This window comes from Lycium barbarum, chromosome 1, assembly GCF_019175385.1.
Source record: "Lycium barbarum isolate Lr01 chromosome 1, ASM1917538v2, whole genome shotgun sequence".
NCBI lineage: Eukaryota > Viridiplantae > Streptophyta > Magnoliopsida > Solanales > Solanaceae > Lycium > Lycium barbarum.
In genome coordinates this window covers 90,379,304-90,401,909 of record NC_083337.1, presented here as the reverse complement: position 1 = coordinate 90,401,909, position 22,606 = coordinate 90,379,304, and the positions used below count along the sequence as shown (strand labels likewise).

Below are 22,606 nucleotides of genomic sequence, written 5' to 3'. Positions count from 1 at the left end.
TTAGTCCATTCTGTCTATTCTCTGAAAATGTAGCCTGCAGACCGTCTTTGTACATCGACGAACCGTCAAACCTGTTGATGGATCGTCGAGTAACCAGATGATACCGTCCTTGTACAATGATGGTTCATTGACTTATTGACAGTATCGTCAACATGTTTACGGTCCTGTCAATTTTAAAACAAAGGATCTGCAATGTTATGTCCCGTGTTTTCGTATAATTGGAAATCGAGAAATAATCAAGACTTGTGTGTTATAAGGAAATATTTTGATTCTAATTGATATGACTATGTTGGTTATGGAATCATTAATGTTAAGACATCGGGGAAGGCCGAGGGTAAATTTGGAATTTCGGAAATTAGTTTCGGGAATTACAAAACGGGACTTTTAATGAATTGGGCCAAGAAATTAGAACAAAAAAATGAGGCCCAAAGTGTGATGGGGTGGCCGGCCATTGGAATGGCCCAAGACCCATTTTAATGGTCATGTGATTTGCACATGACCCCTTGTATGGATATATATCAAAGAATTCATTAGGAATTATCAAGAAAAAATTCATAACTTAACTTTGAGCCAATGAAGCTCTCGGCCGAGCCTAGTGAAAGGGAGAAAGAAAAATTTCCTAGCACTTGGTTGTAGTCCAAAAATCTTAGTTTTCACATATTTGTAAAGTACTCAAGACCCTCTTCAACAGGGTACAATTAGTTTGGCGAAAGGTGCGCGTTTGTGGCAAGTCAGAAATTCAAGTAAAGGTAAGGATTTTGCTATTTTAATGTTATGGAATTGATATGAATGTGTTAAGGATTGAGAATAGACGAGAATCCCGTAACTTGGATGTGTGTGTAGAAAGCCGTGTGTGTGCATGTGTTGCAAGGTGGCCGTGAGCCATGAATTGTGGAGGACAAGATGAATTTGATTTCGTTTAAGTTTGTTAGTTGCGTCGTTGTGACCTTTATAACGTAAATGAATGATTAATGAATTGAATTGGCGTTGGAAAATGATTTCGGAACATTATCGGAAAGTATATACCCTTGGTATATTTGTGTATATCATTGTATATCTATGATGCTAAAGACTTTAAATGTGACTTATGGTTGATGTTAATGAATTCGGAATGAAACAATGAAAGTTAGAATGTTCGTCGTAAATTTTTGATGTTTTGAATGAAATATGGAAAGTAGTGAACTTCGGGAGATTTCGTATATGGTTTGGAACATATTTGGGATGTGATTGAATAATCTTGAATGAGTGAATGAATACAATAATGTGGATATAGATTTGGAATTTTGAAGCTTGAATGAAAAGTTGCCAACTTATGTAATAAGGTAGAACTTTGAAGCTAGAATGATTTGATTGTGGCTTATGTTGCTTGATGACGTTTGGGTTGTTGTTATTGATGTATTTTGAGCCGAGCTAAGTCTCGGGGGTGTTAGATTTATAGGGGAAATGCTGCCAAAATTTCGGTAGACAAAAATCAAGTTAATGGGAATTTTAAGCCTAAGAACCTCTAATAGGTAACTTTGACCATTTGCAGATTTCGGACGAAACGGGATTTGATTTTTGGGAGAGCATAAGGCGTCGATAAGGTATGTAAAGCTCCCCATTTCTTCGTTTGGCATGTCTTAGTATGTTAGGTGAATATTGGAACCTCCGAAGCATTTCTGCTCCTCGAAACCCGATTCACGAAAAGGTTACTATTCATTCAATTCAATTGAAGCCTAAAGGCTCTATTTTGGCTAGAATGCAACCAAATGTCCGAAACCTATCGAAATGTGATCGGGTCACTTTGAAATGATTATGTATGACCTTTTAGCCTCCAAATGGTTGTAAACTATGTTTGCCACCTCAATTTGACTCGAGGTGGGCCCGCTAACCCCGAGACGCCCTATTTGTCCTATTGGGCTCTCCTATTGGATAATGTTTGATTTGAAATCTTCGGTTTTGAAACTTTCCCCTATGAAATATGTTTTGACCATTATGATATGTTAAGTTACGTTTTGAGCCATACGTACCATTTTGGAAACATTTCGTGAAATAAACTTTTGTATCAACTAACGGTTCGACTATTTTGGTCTATGAAATGACTTATGAAATCATTATGTTTTGAAAGGCTATTTTGAAATATGATTTGCATTTGTTTGCTCACGACTCCGCTTGTGCCTTATTATGACTTCGTTCACCGGTTCCCGGGCCGGTTATGATTCGTGCGCCCTATGATAATTCAGCCGTATGCTGTGTTCCGGTTCCCGAGACCTCGCCATAGGGCCGGGATTCCGCTTGGAGTTATGCTGTGATATGGCTGGTGATGCGATACGCTCCCATATGTATGTGTTCGGGGATGTACGGAGATTTGAAACCTTCCGGTGTTATGCTGTGTGTGGCGCCAGCGTCGGAGTGGCGACCACGTTCTTGAGCGTTTGCATGATTTCTTCTGCATTATGTATATGTATATGATTTTGGTACGGATTCTGACATACCGATTTGTACTCCCCTTTGTTATTTGATTTGCTTTCAGTTTTGGCCCATATTTCTGTACTCCGTGCTTTACATACTCAGTACATATTTCGTACTGACCCCCTTTCTTCGGGGGCTGCGTTTCATGCCCGCAGGTACAGATATTGGTGATCCTCCACTGTAGGCTTCACTCTCTGCTATTTCGGAGTACTCCTTCTTGACTCGGAGTCCACTTTTGGTACAGACACTCTTTGTTATGCATACACTTTGTACATTTGACTATTTGGGTACGGCGGGGCCCTGTCTCGCCATATGTCTTTGTTTTGAGTTCGTAGAGGCCTGTAGTCATATATGTGGGGCGAGGGTCCTATATATGTTTGTTTGATTTTGTTTTCTGGTCTTAAAGCGGTCCGTTTGTTATGATGGCCCTAAATGGCCCTTATGCTTATATTTGCACTTATGACCGGCGATGTCTATTCCGCCGCTCCGTTTGGATTCGATATGACATTTTGATTTGTGCGACCGCTTAAGACATATTTTGATATAAATTATGTTTGATATGACTTTTATGAAATTCTGAAATAAGTTTGGATTTGGTAATGAATATGCGATTTGGTCTGGGTACCCCGGTAGGGTGCCAGTCGCGGCCCACGGGGCTGGGTCGTGACAAAAGTGGTATCAGAGCGGTTTGTCCTCGGAAATGTCTGCAGGCCGTGTCTCGTAGAGTCTTGTTTATCGGTGTGTTGTGCACCACATCTATAAACAGGAGGCTACAGGGCATTTAGGGTGTTCCTTTTCTTTGGATCTTAGATCGTGCGATAGAGCCAGCTGTAGGAAATGAATCCTTTTTTTTTTTAACCCTTGATTGCAGCTGGAGAGCGGTATCGACGTAAGACAATGATTGCTGATATTGGAAGCTATAAAATAATTTGGTAAGAAATGTTACGAAAGACGTATGCTGGGTAAGGTATTCTGAAGTACGATTAAAACATAAAGTCGAACAGTGAAAAGAGAAATAAATATGAAAAGTGTAGTTGGTGCAGTCGAGTTGGGCATATGAGGTAAGCCTCGGCATATTTATACTTTTACTTGAAATTGTTAGCCCCGTGCGGCTATGAGGTGATATGATGTGGTATGTACGTACGTATATGTGTTGGCCCTGTGAGGCCTGGTTGGTATTTTCCTGTGTACAGGTTTTGGGATAGTAAGAAATACAAAGGAACCTCTGCCCAATTTTTTTTTTTTTTTATTTAGAAATACGAAATGGGATATAAATTCTTAACCTGTCTTGAAGGTCGATACCGATATGATAAACCTATTATGGTGGCTTAAAAGGTACCCTCCATGTCATTTGTAAGAAGCATTACCCTTAGCGGAAGATTTTTATCTCGAGAAAACATATACGAGTAGTGGATTCGCAATTTATTTGGAGGGACCCGAAATATGTTCTAACCCCATTTTGTTTTAGCACAACCCATGTGAAGGAAAAAATGTCCGACGACCAAGTTTCCTCCAATTGAAAGAATACAAAACGTATGACAAGCAGTTGAGAATTGAGCGGTTCGCTCTCGACTCAAGTGTGTAGATGTATGTATAAACGTGGAGGTAATTATGTGAATTAGGCATCAGAAGATTTCGCAAAGTTCGTCGGACTCTAGTCTTCTTTTGCTGATGGTTGGAAGATACCTTACAGTAACATTTTGTCAGTTTTCCTCGACTAATTGGAGATGAAATTTGTAGAATACGAATTTAGACTTGTGGGCTGTCTGAAAGTACATATGTATGCATGGAGGTAAATGTTGAGGATTTGCAAGGGACGACACGGTAATCACCAAGTCAGAAAAGTAATAGAATTCTCGTAGGTCGGGGTGGGACCCGCTACGAGGACGTTTTGAAAAGTTGTTAAGACCCCAATTTGTCTTAAATTACGTGACAAAGGCCGTGAGGGGCAATTGGCGTAATTATACCGGCCTTAACGTGCCTAAATTCATTAAAGTTGTAAGGTTAAGCGTGCCAGGGCCAGAGTAATTCTGGGATGGGTGACCCCCTGGGAAATGTACAAATTTTTGCAAACTTCGACATGAGAGACAAATAGGAAATTCTGGGTAACCAAAGGGAATTAGGATGTATGGTATGGCTAGAAACTTTATAGGGGCCACACGAGCTGAGGCGGATTAGATTGTTAAAACGGGAAGAAAAAGCAGCGCAGCTCAGAAACTAGAGTAAGTATGAACAAGTGATTGAAGATGTATTGTAAAGGAAATGGTAGTAATATATATGTGTATTTATAGGACCCCATTTATGACTGTGCTGATTGATTGGAGGATCTTGATAGCCATTATTGTCATATATGGAAAACGTTAACCTAACAGAATTTATGAGGTAAAGTGAAAAGTATGGTACAGATGTTACGAAATGAACTAAGATTCGTTTTGCTGCCGGTTGGGATTGGAAGATTCTAATACGACGATGTTTTGAAAGAAAAGAGAATGTTTGAGTGGAAGGTAATCAAAATGTCGGAAAAGTAAACTGTAGGAAACGTAATTAAGCGGAACCTCTAAAAGAGTCAATAGGTAAAGCACGAGAATTATTTGCGAAAGCGAACTAAAATGTAGTAGCGCAGGACAAAGACAACCTATGGTATGGAATGATGAATCGTGTGTGTATCGAGTAATTCGAATATCGGAAAGAACACAACAACGGGTAAGGAACGGGTATGAAAGAAGGAATAACATAGCCAAATCATCCAATGAGGGAGGATACGACTATTAAAGGATAAATTGCTATATTAATTACGTTATCTGAGTGTCAGCTATTGGATAAGATGGTGTACTATGTAATTATGATTTTGTTAAGGTTTCGTATGAAGATAATTAAGCTGTGGGTTAGAAAGAAAAGATACGAATATGGTGTGAGTATGACCCCAAAGAGGGGTGACGAAGGAGAGTGAGCAAAGTAAGTGTACATGCAAACAACTGACATACAGAAGATTGAAGTGATACAGTACTGACTTAGGCCTTTGACACCGACAGAAATATGTAGTTCTTTGAGAATGGTCCGAATATAGCATATGTTCCCCGGCAGCTCAGACTTTACAAGAAGAAATTATTTCGTTCATGATCTGGAATTGCCTACGGCGATTCATGCTTTAAAGATATGGCGGCATTACTTATATGGGGTCCGCGTTGACATTTATACAGGCCTAAGAGCCTCCAGTATATTCTAAGCCAAGAGGAGTCGGATTCGTGGCAGAAAAGATGGTTCTGATTATTGAAAGATTATGGTGTTGATATTTTGTGCCACCCTAGAAGGGCTAACGTTGTGGCAGACGCGCTTGGTCGCGAACTTATGGACGACATTGACCGGCGTACATTCATAAACAAAGAATTGGTTTGTAAAACTTATCAGCCGGCTATTCTTGGAGTCCATCTGGTCGGTTCTGAAGATATTGAAATTTTCGTCTGAGAAGTTGCTGAATCATCTATTATTCAGGAAGTAAAGCAGCGCCAGTTAGAAGATCCTCTTCTGATTCAGTACAGAGATGTGGCCCTTAATAAAGCAAAGACTCAGTTTGAGATCTCGCCTGAAGGAGTATTATTATATGACGGCAGATTCTGTGTACCGGACGTTGCGGGCTTACGGCGGCAGATTATGGGCGAGGCACATAATGCACGGTATTCTGCTCATCGTAGTTCCACTAAAATGTATCGGGATTTCAGGTGTTTGTATTGGTAGGACGGCATGAAGAAAAATATTGCCGAGTTTGTTAGTCAGTGCCCGAACTGCCAGCAAGTTAAGATTGAGCATCAGAAGCCCGGTGGCTTATTACAGGAGATGAAAATTCCAGCCTGGAAATGGGAGATGATTAATATGGATTTCATTGTTGGGTTACCGCGTACTCTACGCAAGTACGACTCTAGTTGGGTTATCGTAGACAGGCTGACGAAACCAACCCATTTCCTTCCGGTTCGGACTACTTATTCGGCTGAGGACTATGCCAGATTGTATATCAGAGAGATAGTCAGACTTCACGGGGTCCCTGTATCTATTATTACTGACCGAGGTGCCCAGTTTACGGCTAATTCCTGGAGGTCATTTCAGGAGGGATTAGGGACTCAGGTGAGCCTCAGTACAGCTTTTCATCCTCAGACCGATGGGCAGGCCGAGCGCACTATTCAGGCGCTCGAGGATATGTTGTGGGCCTGCGTTATTGATTTTAGGGGCAGCTGGGATGATCATTTGCCGCTTAACGAGTTTGCTTATAATAACAGTTATCACTCCAGCATTCAGATGGCTCCGTACAAGGCCCTTTATGGCAGGAGATGCAGATCTCCTATTGGCTGGTTTGACGTGGGCGAGATGTGATCCAGGAAGCTGTAGATAAGGTAAAGCTTATTCGGGAACGATTAATGGCTGCTCAGAGTCGACAGAAAGCTTATGCTGATAGACGACATCGACCGTTAGAGTTCCAGAGTGGCGACTGGGTATTCCTGAAGGTGTCTCCCATGAAGGGTGTTATGAGATTTGGTAAGAAGGGTAAGTTGAGCCCGCGGTACATTGGGCCATATCAGATCGTTCGGAGGATAGGCGAGGTCGCCTACGAGCTAGACGTGCCATCCGACTTGGAGGCCGTACACCCGGTATTTCATGTGTCTATGCTGCGGAAGTGTATTGGTGACCCTTCCAGGATATTCCCAGTGGATGACCTTCGGGTAACGGAGCAGTTGTCTTATGACGAGCAGCCTGTATCTATTCTGGATTGACAGGTAAGGAGATTGCGCACTAAGGAAGTGCCTTCTGTCAAATTTCTGTGGCGCAACAGTAACCGGGAAGAGATGACTTGGGAGGCGGAGGACGAGATGAAGAAGAGATACCCCCATTTATTCCCTACGCCACTTGTAATCTAGACTTTTGAATTTGTTGTATCAATAAACGGATGGACCATGTGTGTTATTTATAAAAATGGTTTTCCCGTTATGTTTGTGAGCCTTCGTAAGATTTATTTAACATTCGGGGACGAATGTTCTTAAGGGGGGTAGAATGTTATGTCCCGTGTTTTCGTATAATTGGAAATCGAGAAATAATCAAGACTTGTGTGGTATAAGGAAATATTTTGATTCTAATTGATATGACTATGTTGGTTATGGAATCATTAATGTTAAGACATCGGGGAAGGCCGAGGGTAAATTTGGAATTTCGGAAATTAGTTTCGGGAATTACAAAACGGGACTTTTAATGAATTGGGCCAAGATATTAGAACAAAAAAATGAGGCCCAAAGTGTGATGGGGTGGCCGGCCATTGGAATGGCCCAAGACCCATTTTAATGGTCATGTGATTTGCACATGACCCCTTGTATGGATATATATCAAAGAATTCATTAGGAATTATCTAGAAAAAATTCATAACTTAACTTTGAGCCAAAGAAGCTCTCGGCCGAGCCTAGTGAAAGGGAGAAAGAAAAATTTCCTAGCTCTTGGTTGTAGTCCAAAAATCTTAGTTTTCACATATTTGTAAAGTACTCAAGACCCTCTTCAACGGGGTACAATTAGTTTGGCGAAAGGTGCGCGTTTGCGGCAAGTCGGAAATTCAAGTAATGGTAAGGATTTTGCTATTTTAATGTTATGGAATTGATATGAATGTGTTAAGGATTGAGAATAGACGAGAATCCCGTAACTTGGATGTGTGTGTAGAAAGCCGTGTGTGTGCATGTGTTGCTAGGTGGCCGTGAGCCATGAATTGTGGAGGACAAGATGAATTTGATTTCGTTTAAGTTTGTTAGTTGCGTCGTTGTGACCTTTATAACGTAAATGAATGATTAATGAATTGAATTGGCGTTGGAAAATGATTTCGGAACATTATCGGAAAGTATATACCCCTGGTATATTTGTGTATATCATTGTATATCTATGATGCTAAAGACTTTAAATGTGACTTATGGTTGATGTTAATGAATTCGGAATGAAACAACGAAAGTTAGAATGTTCGTCGTAAATTTTTGATGTTTTGAATGAAATATGGAAAGTAGTGAACTTCGGGAGATTTCGTATATGGTTTGGAACATATTTGGGATGTGATTGAATAATCTTGAATGAGTGAATGAATACAATAATGTGGATATAGATTTGGAATTTTGAAGCTTGAATGAAAAGTTGCCAACTTATGTAATAAGGTAGAACTTTGAAGCTAGAATGATTTGATTGTGGCTTATGTTGCTTGATGACGTTTGGGTTGTTGTTATTGATGTATTTTGAGCCGAGCTAAGTCTCGGGGGTGTTAGATTTATAGGGGAAATGTTGTCGAAATTTCGGTAGACAAAAATCAAGTTAATGGGAATTTTAAGCCTAAGAACATCTAATAGGTAACTTTGACCATTTGCAGATTTCGGACGAAACGGGATTTGATTTTTGGGAGAGCATAAGGCGTCGATAAGGTATGCAAAGCTCCCCATTTCTTCGTTTGGCATGTCTTAGTATGTTAGGTGAATATTGGAACCTCCGGAGCATTTCTGCTCCTCGAAACCCGATTCACAAAAAGGTTACTATTCATTCAATTCAATTGAAGCCTAAAGGCTCTATTTTGGCTAGAATGCAACCAAATGTCCGAAACCTATCGAAATGTGATCGGGTCACTTTGAAATGATTATGTATGACCTTTTAGCCTCCAAATGGTTGTAAACTATGTTTGCCACCTCAATTTGACTCGAGGTGGGCCCGCTAACCCCGAGACTCCCTATTTGTCCTATTGGGCTCTCCTATTGGATAAAGTTTGATTTGAAATCTTCGCTTTTGAAACTTTCCCCTATGAAATATGTTTTGACCATTATGATATGTTAAGGTACGTTTTGAGCCATACGTACCATTTTGGAAACATTTCGTGAAATAAACTTTTGTATCAACTAACGGTTCGACTATTTTGGTCTATGAAATGACTTATGAAATCATTATGTTTTGAAAGGCTATTTTGAAATATGATTTGCATTTGTTTGCTCACGACTCCGCTCGTGCCTTATTATGACTTCGTTCACCGGTTCCCGGGCCGGTTATGATTCGTGCGCCCTATGATAATTCGGTCGTATGCTGTGTTCCGGTTCCCGAGACCTCGCCATAGGGCCGGGATTCCGCTTGGAGTTATGCTGTGATATGGCTGGTGATGCGATACGCTCCCATATGTATGTGTTCGGGGATGTACGGAGATTTGAAACCTTCCGGTGTTATGCTGTGTGTGGCGCCAGCGTCGGAGTGGCGACCACGTTCTTGAGCGTTTGCATGATTTCGTCTGCATTATGTATATGTATATGATTTTGGTACGGATTCTGACATACCGATTTGTACTCCCCTTTGTTATTTGATTTGCTTTCAGTTTTGGCCCATATTTCTGTACTCCGTGCTTTACATACTCAGTACATATTTCGTACTGACCCCCTTTCTTCGGGGGCTGCGTTTCATGCCCGCAGGTACAGATATTGGTGATCCTCCACTGTAGGCTTCACTCTCTGCTATTTCGGAGTACTCCTTCTTGACTCGGAGTCCACTTTTGGTACAGACACTCTTTGTTATGCATACACTTTGTACATTTGACTATTTGGGTACGGCGGGGCCCTGTCTCGCCATATGTCTTTGTTTTGAGTTCGTAGAGGCCTGTAGTCATATATGTGGGGCGAGGGTCCTATATATGTTTGTTTGATTTTGTTTTCTGGTCTTAAAGCGGTCCGTTTGTTATGATGGCCCTAAATGGCCCTTATGCTTATATTTGCACTTATGACCGGCGATGTCTATTCCGCCGCTCCGTTTGGATTCGATATGACATTTTGATTTGTGCGACCGCTTAAGACATATTTTGATATAAATTATGTGTGATATGAATTTTATGAAATTCTGAAATAAGTTTGGATTTGGTAATGAATACGCGATTTGGTCTGGGTACCCCGGTAGGGTGCCAGTCACGGCCCACGGGGCTGGGTCGTGACATGCAAGTTAAGTCAAAATCAATATATGCAGACATCACAGACTAATTTTTCATTTATGTACAATCTTTCAGGGTTCGGGGCTTTGGGGTTACTCAGACTTCACCCTCTTGTTTCACATCTTTTTGACCATTTGGTATATTATCGGGTTTTTTTTGGCGGGCATAACAATATCAAACTGAAGTTATCGATCGGACTACCCCCCAACTCGTTGGAGTTAGTCGGACTTCACTCCACTATTTTCATCATTTTTCACATAATAACTGTTACGAAATCACGGTGGGCATAATGAATTGACACGAGTGTGGATCAAAACCCCCGCCGACTCAATGGAGGTATGATATCTCGTCCCCACGAGTCCTAATTACAGCACACATACCAAATTCCCCATGCCCAACAAAATATTCCAAACAATTTCAAATTTTAGCATGAATTACAGCCCAAATTACCAACCCCTAGTTCATGATTTCTACCCAAACATGTTCTCAATACACATAAGATTTTTTTTCAACTTATTTGAGCACCCCAACATGTTATATCATCAACAAAGACATCCTAGGTCCCATAATACAAATTTGCAATGAATTTATGAACCCTATGTGTCTATTCAAAACTGAAAACAAGAATACTAAAACTAAAATCAAGAAAAAGGGTGTTTGAATGCAACATACCTGATTAACAAGAGTTTAGAAGAAAAGCTTGACTGAAAATAAAAATAAAAACAGAGAGAACAACGTGAGAGTAATGGGCAGAGGGTTTGGGTTTACTGTGGTGGTAAGATGGAGAATTTATAGTGTAGTTTAGGGAATTTGGGGAGTTTAATGGATGAATGTTTGAGGGTAATGGAGGGAATGAATATGGAGTTATGGAGGGAGTTTAATGAGTGAAGAAGTGGAGAAGTGGAGAAGTGGGATAAAAGGCGCGTCTGTTGGGTTTGAAAAACCCTCTGCCGGACTTTTTGTTTTTTTATTATTATTTTTTATATAGTACTTACTTGAGTAATTCAACGAACTGTCAATGTACATCAACGGTACCGTCGAATGTCGACGGTTCGTCGAATTGCTTTGTCAAAGAGTTAAAATTTGCAAACTCTCTTAATTCTGGCTCTACATACCGTCAATGTGCATCGTCGGTCCGTCAACAACGTCGACGGTCTCATCAATTTGCACTGAGATGATCTTTAGCCAGATTACTGAGTACTAGTTCCTGCACCCTCAACACCAGTCAACAAGCCCAAATACACTACTAAATACAAAATAAACACACCCAGAAAAATATAGAAATCTAAACTTGGGTTGCCTCCCAAGAAGCGCTAGATTTAACGTCGCAGCGTGACGGTGGTACCGTTTTATTCCGGATCAGGATTCGTCCCTAGATGCTTCAATCGGTACCTGTAAATAATCCTATCACCATCAACCATCCCATGATAGTGCTTCACCCTCTAGCCATTCACCTTAAATGTTCGACTTCCATCTCCGAACTTCAATTCAATTGCACCATTGGGCGAGACACTTACCACATCGAAAGGTCCGGACCCCCTTGATTTCAACTTTTTCGGTAGCAACTTTAGTCTGGAATTATATAGCAAGCTAGAATCTCCCTTGTAAAATTCTCGCTTGATGATCTTCTTGTCATGATAATGTTTCATCCTCTCTTTATACAACTTGCGCTCTCATAAGCCTGGTACCGGAATTCATCCATTTAGTTGAGTTGAAACAACCGAAGTTTAGTTGGTTCTTCCCAATCCATATGCAGCTTCTTCAAGGCCCATATGGCCTTATGCTAAAGTTGGACTCCCAAGTGGCACGTCTTTCCAAAAACTATCTTGAAAGGGGAAGTCCCAATCAGAGTTTTGTAAGAAGTCCGATAGGCTCAAAGAGCATCATCAAGTTTTCGGGACCAGACGGTCCTATTTGCATTGACCATCTGGGCCAAAATACTTTTTATCTCCCAATTGGAGACATCAACCTTCCCACTTGTCTGAGAATGATAAGGGGTTGCCACCCTATGTTTCACACCATACTTCTCCATCAATCCCACGAAGAATTTATTGCAAAAGTGAGAACCACCATCGCTGATTATTGCCCTCGGAGTACTGAAACGACTAAATATGTTCTTTTTCAAGAACCCCATGACACTTTTGGCTTCATTATTAGGTAAAGCCATTGCTTTTATCCATTTAGACACATAACCCACAGCGACCATGATGTACTTCATTCCACCAGAGCTCACAAAGGGCACCATAAAATTGATTCCCCAAACATAAAACACCTCCACTTCCATCAAAAAGTTCATAGGCATCTCCTGCCTCCTAACAATATTCCCTTATCTTTGGCACTGATCACAAGACCTTACCAACAAATTTGCATCATGAAAGAGAGTAGGCAAGTAATAACCACATTCGAGAACCTTAGCAGTAGTCCGAGTATTACTATGATGACCCCCAACAGAAGAGTCGTGGCATGCTTTCAGAATCTCCATTACCTCACACTCTGGAAGACAATGCCAAATGATGTTGTCAGCGCATGTTCTGAACAAATATGGCTCATCCCATTAATACATATGAGAATCTCGCATAAACTTCTTCTTCTGGTATGACTTTATATCATCGGGAATAATGCCCGTCACCAAAAAGTTGGCAATGTCTGCATAACATGGTGTGACCTCAACTGTCATTGCTAAAACTTGCTCATCTGGAAAAACATCATCAATATCTATCTCATCTAAAGGTATCCCAACTTCTTCAAGCCGAGAGAGGTTGTCAGCAACCCAATTATCAGTTCCCTTGCGGTCTTTTACCTCGAAATAAAACTCTTGCAACAACAGCACCCATCTAATCAATAGTGGCTTAGCTTTCTTTTTCGTCATTAGATACCTCAATGTAGCATGATCAGTGTAAAACACAATTTTAGACCCCAGCAGATAGGCTCGAAATTTCTAAAAAGAAAAGACTATAGCTAGCAGCTCTTACTCAGTCACTGTGTAATTCATCTGAGCCACATTCAATATTTTGCTGGCATAGTAGATATGGTGCATGATTTTATTAAGTCTCTGGCCAAGCACAACACCATTAGCAAAATCGCTCACATCGTACATTAACTCGAATGATCGAGAACAATCAGGAGAAACAATAATAGGAGCAGTGGTCAAACGCTCCTTCAGTTCATCGAATGCCTTACGACACGTCTCGTCAAACTCGAACTTAGCCTCTTTTTTAAGAAGCTTACACAATAGATTAGCAATTTTGGATGATGAAACGCCTATAGAAACCAATATGTCCCAAGAAACTCCGGACACCCTTAAATGAGATAGGTAGAGGAAGCTTTAAAATTACATCAATCTTAACCTGATCGACCTCAATCCCCTTTTTAGAGATTTTATGCCTGAGAACGATCCCTTTCTTCACCATGAAGTGACAGTTTCCCAATTCAACACCAGATTAGTCCCCTCACAGCGTTTAAGCACTCGACCCAGATGGTCAAGACAATCATCAAAAGAATCACCAAACATATAGAGATCATCCATAAAGACCTCAAGAAAGACTTCCATTATATCAGAAAATGTCGACATCATACACCGCTGAAAGATAGCCGGGGCATTGCAAAGATCGAAAGGCATCCTGCTGAAAGTGAATGTCCCATAAGGACAAGTAAATCTCATCTTCTCCTAATCCTCAAGGGCGATGCTGATCTAATTATAGCCAGAATACTCATCTAGGAAGCAATAATAAGACTGCCCTGTTAGCCAATAAAGCATCTGATAAATAAAAGACATAGGGAAGTGATCCTTGTAAGTAGCAGTGTTAAGCTTGCAATAGTCCATGAAAACTCTCCAACCTGTCACAGTCCTCGTTGAAATAAGCTCATTCTTTGCATTGGGCACCACTGTGATGCCGCCCTTTTTCGAAACACATTGAACTGGCTCACCTATATACTGTTAGAAATCTGGTAAACCACTCTAACATCTAACCACTTGATGATTTCTTTCTTGACGACTTCTTGCATGTTTTCATTCAGTCTCCTTTGATGTTCCACACTCGGCTTGCTATCCTCCTCTAACTGGATTTTATGCTCACAGATCTCAGAAGGGATCCCTTATGTCTGCTATGATCCAACTAATAGCACGCCTATACTCACGCAATATCTCCAAAAGCCTCTCGATCTGCTCCTAAGTCAGTAATGCTGAAACAATCACTGGTAATGTATTATTTAGACCAAGGAACTTATACTTCAAATGTGATGAGAGCTGCTTAAGCTCAAGCTTCAGTGGCTCAATGATAGAAGGCTTTACTGGAGGAGTTGTTCTAGTAGATGCCCAAACTTGATTGCTTGTAGATAGCAAGTGGCATTAAATTTATACTCGCCCCATTATCACATAGAGAACGAGCAAAATCATGGTATCCAACAGAACAAGGAATGGTGAACGCCTCAGGATCTCCCTTTTTCTGGACAGTAGTTGTTGAAATAATAGAATACAATGTGTGAGTTAAACTCACAGTTTCATGTTGCACCATCTTCTTCTTGGTCAACAGGTCTTTGAAGTACTTAGTAAAACTAGGCATCTCCTTGACAACATCAAATAATGGAAAGTTCAGAGATAACTGCTTCAGCTGATCATAAAATTTCTCGAACTTAGCATCTTCCTTCTTCTTTACCAAACTTTTAGGAAAGGGAGGTTTACATTTGAAAAGCTGAGCCAAAGGGCGGAGAGCCCCTTTTACAGTCTACTTGCTCTTATCATCAGCCACCTTCGAAATTTTTAGAATATCAGCAACTTTCTCTTCACTAGGAACCTCATCAACAGTAATTGGTGCATCAGACTGCACCTCTTCCTCTTCATTAATTTGCTCGATATCAACACCCATCTTTTAAGCACTTAGAAGTATTTTACCACTCCGAGTACTGATAGCAAACACATGGTCTACACCGTCTTCCCCATTCTTCGGATTTGGAACAGTGTCACTAGAAAGTCTTCCCTTTTTAAGAGGGTGCTGCTCTCTAGAAATATCACGTATTTGCTAATCGAGCTTTTGAATAGCCGCTGTATGAGATCCCACTATTTTCGTTAGCCCAGATAACATATTTTCAAACTTGGTTTGATTTGCCAGAGCCTTCTCAAGCATTACCTCCAACCTCAAACTACCTTGATTGTTTGACTGCCCTTTTGGTGGAATTTATGGATTGGAACTTCTATTTCCAAAGTTGTTGCTGTTGTTGTAGCTCCCTTGGTTTGAACCACCATAACTATTCTTATAGTTCTCTTGGTTGTTGTTGTTTGCACCTTGCCCCTGTTGAGGTCTCCATTGATTTCGATTCTGATTCTGTTAACCCCCTTGGATGCCCCCCTTAAGAGCATAGTTAGCATAGTTAACATCCTCGACTTGAATAGGAGGTCCCTCACGATATGGAACCTTTTGGACTTGGTACATCACATTCGGCATACTTGAAGTGTCTTTGCAAACATTTACCTTCTTAGTCTCCCTCTCATCAAACGTTTTTGTTAGCAAAGGAATATTCGTTGCAAGCTGAGCCAATGTCTGCCAGGTATCCTGATTTTCTTTCACCATATTCTGCATCATGACATTCCCATAGGGTACATATCAGCATTGTTTGAATGCCAAGCCTGATTGTGCGTAGTCAATCTGTTAAGTACGTTGGTAAATTGCGTGTAAGATTTATCCATGAAACAACCATCAGCTGTGTTGTTTGCAATTGACTACGTTACAGGATCCAGTCCTCGGTAGAACTTCTCTATTAATATGTTCTCCAAAAAACCATGACCCGGAAACTTCTGTAATTTTCTTTAAATCTCTCCCAAGCTTTGTATAATTGCTCCCCCGGTCGCTACTTGAATTCATAGATATTGTCACGGATCTTAGCCTTCTTGCTAGGAGGATACCATTTCTCGAGAAAGACAGCTACCATCTCTGCCCATGTAGTAATAGAATTCTGGGGCAGCTTCTCGAACAACATTATTGCTTCTCCAGCTAAGGAATATTTGAAAAGCCTCAGCCTATAGCATCTTGTGAAACATTATTTTAGATATGATGAGCACATACATCCACAAAGTTTTGCAAATGTCGTTGAGGATCATTATCGGTAGAGTTCCGAAAGTTGCCCTCGAGCTTCAACAACTGGTAGAGAGAGGAGTCAACTTTGATACTTGGAGCTCCAACACTAGGATGAGCAATAGTAGATGCATAGTCCTCCTCATCAATCATATCAGCAAATACATTCTCCTCCTCTGCATCTGTTATATCCCGTATTTTTGAACGTCAGATTAATTGCTGAGGTGGGACCCACACATCGAGATTTTTTTTGGGACATCTGAAAATTCATATGAATCACATATGAGAAGTTAAACACAACTCAAGAAGGACCCTTGGGCCAAATCAAAGTGGAAGTCCTCCAAACGAATATTTTAAGAAAACGTTTTCGGATGATCTGACTTCAAGGGGCAAAAACGGTATTATAAGTTTGGAATTTGGAAAAGTACCAAGAACTAGAAGTTGTAGATAATTGAATTAGCTTTCCAACCATAGGTCGTGGGTGCCCAGGTGACGTCGGTACAAGGAGATATGAACGTTTTAAGGTCGAAAGGTCAGTGGGCTAGGCCCAACTCGGGACCAAACCGAGTTGGCCCAAAAAAATCAAAAAAAAAAATAAGGCCCAAATTTGTGAGGCCCAACCGGCCATGGTTATGGCCCAAGCCCATATTAAATAAAATTTGGTTAATAAATAAGATGACTAAGTCATCTTATTCCACATAATGTTCTAGAAATTTCAAGAAAAGCAAGAACAAGAGAGAGAGGAGAAAAACTTAAGTCCATTTCGGCCAAGAGCAATTTTCACAAGAACAATTTCCAAAAATTCTCCAAAAATCATTTTCTACCAAGTAAAGGGTGCTTAACAAGGTGGAGTTGTTGTTGGAGCAAGAAAGATTCAAAATCATACAAGTTGTCAAGTTGTAGTCAAGTGAGAAGTTGAAGAAGAAAGGTGAGTTTTGATCTTGTTTTATGTGTTATATATGGTTTATATGTGTTGTAGTATGCTAAAATGGATGAAATTCATGAAGGAGAGAAATATAGTATATGGCCGTGTATATATATATGTGTGTAGGAGTCATGCTTCAATTATTTTAATTAGTGTTTAGTTGTTATAGTTGTGAATGATATGTGGAAAATGGAAGTTGAATGAGTTTGGAGAGATTGTAGTGGTGTATACATGTTGGAGCAGTGTGAGTGTGCATGGTATATGTGGCTGTGTATACTTGATGTATAGTCGTGTATATTGGTGAGTTGTGAAAGAATAATGAGCGAGTTGTAATTAATATCTTAATCGTTGTGTTGTAGATGTTATATCTCAAATAAAGACTTGATAAGTTTGGTGAAGTATTGGCAATTGGAAGTTTGTGTAAATTGAAAATAATGTTTTTGTATGGAAGACATGTAATGGTATTACTATGATGTTGTTGGAATATATGTATTATAAGGTTATTGTTGTTTCATTGGAATTGGAGAGTATTTAAGGAGGTAGAATGTTAATTGAAGTGTTGGAATGCACCTTGAATGGAATATGTGAATTTTTAGTGTGATTGTTGAATTATGTTAATAGTTTGGCCGGGTTTGAATTCCCGGATTGTGATTGATGAGAATTTGGCTATGTTGAATGTTGAGGATGGTATATTTACAGAGGAGGTGCTGCCGAAATTTCGGTAGCCAAGTGGTTCCTTAAGATTCTAACTCTAAGTACCCTAATGAAAGTTTGGGTAAATGTGACCAATTTGCAGATTTTGACGAGATTGCAACGTGAATTCGGAATAGCAAAAGAAGCGGAAAGAGGTATGTAAGGCTTCACCCTTCTTTCTATGGCATGTCTTAATTGAAATAAGTTGGGTACGAACCTCGGGGACAACTCGGTTCCCCGGAATCCGTACCTAAAGTTTTCCACTTTTTGTTCAATAGAATTGAACTAGAAAATGTGCAAATGATGGAAAGACCTCTTAAACCCCTAGAACTTGGATAAGTGGGACCCGATTACCCTAGGACCCTCACAAGTAATGACATGACACGTAATATATGTAAATCATTTACGTCACCCCATCCGGCCCGAGGTGGGCCCGCTACTCTCGGATTTTTCCTTACAGTCTTGCTTGACTTACTTAAAGTGAATCCAAAGGGAACTTTTATCCCGATTTCGTTACCAAATGATAAGTACTGTGACTCCTCTAACGAAGGCACTTCCATGACGATAATGATAACAATGATGTTAGATAAGAGAATATGCCTATGATACGTACTACCGGAACGACTCTATGACTAAGATGACTAAGCTAAGTATCTTATGTAAACATGAAAATGATAAAACTAATTTTTGAATATTATTTATATTTCCTAGCTATGACTTTATTTTCTAAAAGATTTCAAAGTCTATGAACTGTCATCTATGATGCCCCGATTTCATTCTACGTTTACTTTAATATTATTCCCCGTTGATAGTCTCACCTTAAAATACTCGTTCCTTCAAGGTGAGACAAAGCGATCACGAGTATTCTATAATGTAATCGGAGGTTACCGACTTTACGTCACTCCGATGACTACATGATGCTTCTTTGGGCTCTCCTGCGTGCATATGAGATATATGTTTATAGGATACGTAAATGCATATAAGACATGTAAATGTATGTAGGATATGCGTATATATTTTTAAATATGCACATGACGAAAGAGCTAGAGTGCTATAGACGCTGATGTACCTACATGACACACGTATATGTATATGATAAAAGAGCTAGAGCGCTATAGACGTTGATATATGTACATGATATATGCATATGTATACGGGGGGAAATGGAGGTAAGGGCAGAGCGTTATGAACGCATATCCACCTGATCAGTTGGCATTACATGATATGATATCGTCCCGGACGCGGGATGCCCGGACGCGGGATGTGTATATTTATGGTTAAATGGATCGGCTGCCGACGCCTCGGCAATATGAGATGTCCTATTTTATATGTATATGTATATGAACAAGGAAAGATTCTTAAAGGAAAGCTAAGTACGCATAGCACCTGCCAAGGGTATATATATATACAGGTTATGTTTCTACCTCAGGACATGTGCTATTATTCTCTTATGTCGTTATTTCCGTTTTATACTTTCCGTATGCTACTATTCATGCCTTACATACTCGGTACACTACTCGTACTGACGTCCCTTCTTGTGGACGCTGCGTTTCATGCCGCGCAGGTCAGCAGACAGGTAGATTTGATACTTAGAAGCTCTACCAGCAGTGTTGACAGTGCTCCAGTTATTCCGGAGCCTCACTTCCTTGGTACTATTTTGTGTATATATATTCGGGCACGGCAGTACTCAGCCCTTTCTATGTATAAACGTACTATGTCTAGAGGCTCGTAGACAGATATGTACAGTCAGTTAAGTATAGTTAGGTATATGGTGTTTTGGCATGCTAATGTTGATGTATAAGTGATAACGAAGTTTATTAGTCTATGTTCAGAATGACGCCGCTAATGTTAATGTTCAAAAAAAAAATGTCTCTGTTTACATGGCTTGCTAAGAGGTAAAGGTAAAACGATAGACAAGGGGTGCTCGGTACAAGTATCGGGTACTCGTCATGGCCCCTAGACGGGTCGTGACAGCATCATTCGGGGGCTAATGATGTTGACCACCCTGGTTACCAGGTGCTGCACGTTGATTTCGCATAACCATGATCATCTGGTTCATAAGGAATAGCAAACAATGTGTGATAAAATAAGAAAAAGACTTCAATCAAAGCAAACACTATTTAGTAATTTCAAAACCGTATTCTTCGGCAACAACGCAAAAATTGGATACGCTCAAATTACACCTTTTATTAGCGTAAATCAGACATTGTCAAATATAATAACCCAACAAGGTTGTGGTCGAATCCCATAAGGAATATGGTATGAAAAGGTTACTAAAATCGTAGCATACTTTATTTAGTTCTAATATCTTATTCCGGTGAATTTGTAGAAAGTTGGTTGTTTATGACTAATTACAAACTAATTGCTTTGGATTGTAATATATGGTAAAATAAACCAAGGTTGTGTCCCCGCCAGATGAATGCAATGCTTAGGGTTCTAATATGATATACTTCTAATGGATCGCTGTATGAGTGCACTCAATCTCTAATGGTGTTCCTAATATTTCCCAATAATTCAGAACAATATCTCTTAATGATTTTCCCAAATACAATAGAGTTTACATGAAGAGTGATTAATTATGCCAAGTAAATTCTTCTTATTCCTAAGTGAATTTATTAAACAAGGTTTAAAGCCTTGAGTTCTTGTTATTAGTTCTTACCAAACCCTAATTATTTTCCTAAATAAATCAAGGTTTATGGCATAAGCGAATGTTTGCAACCATCAACTAACAATGAATAATGGAGAACTAACAAACCCGAACAACCCATGATGCATATATCACAACTAGAAACCCATGCACAAAAACGCCCATCCTTGGATCCACAACCTTAGTAGGGAATTTAGCTACTCATGCAATTGACAAAAACACAAGACATTGTAATTGTAATTGTTGTTTGAACTTACAAAGAGAATTGAAGATAAATGAAAATAGAATAGTCTTGAAACCCTTGAAAAGTACTAAGGACTTAAAGTGCTCAATAAAAGTCTTAAACTCAAGATGACTAAAAAATAAAACCCTATCAGGTATTTATACAAGTCAAAAACTTAGAATTAATAAAGACTAAACTGCCCCAGTCGGTTTGCAACTTGACAGACCGTCAATGTGCATCGACAGTACCGTCGAGTAACAATGATACAAAATGACGGTATGATGACAGAGAACCAAGTGTCAGAACTTTAACCATTTAACATGTTGACGGTGTCCGTCAACCTTCTCGTTCTTTTGCATCCTCCGTCAAACTTCTCATACTTTTGCATCCTAAAGTTGCACAGTCTCTGAACTCCTTTGATTACGCATAATGACGGCTCAATTGATGGTCCGTCGAATAACGATGGTTTCGTACAAATACATGAACAGTGCTCAGTCTTAAATTTCCTCATTTTCACTTGCTTTAGCAGTCCGACTAACAAACACCTGCAACATACACAAAACACATCAAACTGACACAAACTATCTCGAACACAAGTAGAACTTAGAGTTAAAAAGCATCAAATGTGCCATAATTTCATGGCACCTCACCTGTCTTATCTGAGTTTGTGCATATCACTCATATATCCTCGTTGAAATGAAAAGAAGCTAAAAGGTAAAGCCTTTATGATAAAGTGAACCTAAGAGTGGATTCTATGCGTATGTATATGATCTTTATTTGATGTATGCCGCGTTCATACTTTGTATGTATTTCATGCACACTATTTGAGGATATGATTGCTAGTCTTAGGGGATCTAGTTTTGAATGAGTGATGATGCTTTAGCACGTTCCATTGACAAATGGGTCCGGTTGGCTAGGTGACAGATTCTTGAGACATGATATGTGGAAAATCGTGATTCGAGGGTGCTACCGGAGCTGTCTGCGACCGAGGATTGTCTAGAGCGGTGATATATGGGCCTCATGAGCCCTCCATAGGTCACGATTCATTGACATACGAACGTGTGTATATCGAGATGTGGAGTAAAGGCCTTGCATTGCATTCCAGAACATCCATTCATTCTTTATGCCATTTTGTTGTGAATATTCATATTGACTTGTTTTATCTTGATATCTACCATCTCTGTGAGTTTAACTGTTCAAAATATGATTATCCTATATTTCAGACTAATCTCAAACTAGTGTGGTTGTGGTATTGTAAACAACCCTCGTCTCTGTTCTAGAATGGGTCGGTCGATAAATCTTCTGAGTATCCCTTGATTATTGTACTTACGCTACACTTGTTGCACTTTTTTGTTTGCATAATCAATCCCCAGCATTAGTGGAGAACGTGACTACCAGGCTACCCGTTAGGAGGCCTTGTTGGGAGATCGGGCTGAGCACCATGGTTCTAGAAAGCTGCGGATTCTATTCATTTACTTATTTTCTATTTTCTTCATTCCAGACAGTTTTTATTGATGTATTTCAGACTATTTTTGTTACATCTCGTAGTTTTGTATGTTAAGATTCACCACCGCATGTTAGTCGTTCTATTCTTGGACTGGGATTACCTTTGAGGTTATATAACAGTAAACATGTT

General features: G+C 39.9%; 1 protein-coding gene across 1 annotated transcript; it reads right to left on the bottom strand.

The window, feature by feature from the left end:
* Positions 1-13,382: 13,382 nt before the first annotated feature.
* LOC132612799 (uncharacterized) lies at positions 13,383-13,964 on the bottom strand. Its single transcript, XM_060326890.1, has 2 exons — positions 13,822-13,964; positions 13,383-13,713 (listed from the first exon to the last, which is right to left on the bottom strand). The coding sequence occupies exons 1-2, from the start codon at positions 13,962-13,964 to the stop codon at positions 13,383-13,385; spliced, it is 474 nt and encodes a 157-aa protein (XP_060182873.1).
* Positions 13,965-22,606: the final 8,642 nt, after the last annotated feature.

Bases quoted from the DNA above. Each gene is read 5' to 3' on its own strand.
- LOC132612799 (XM_060326890.1), bottom strand. From the start codon at position 13,964: ATGGAAGTCTTTCTTGAGGTCTTTATGGATGATCTCTATATGTTTGGT. The intron at 13,714-13,821 runs GTGAAGAAAGGG...ATCTCATTTAAG, and splicing joins TGGGAAACTGTCACTTCATG to GGTGTCCGGAGTTTCTTGGG.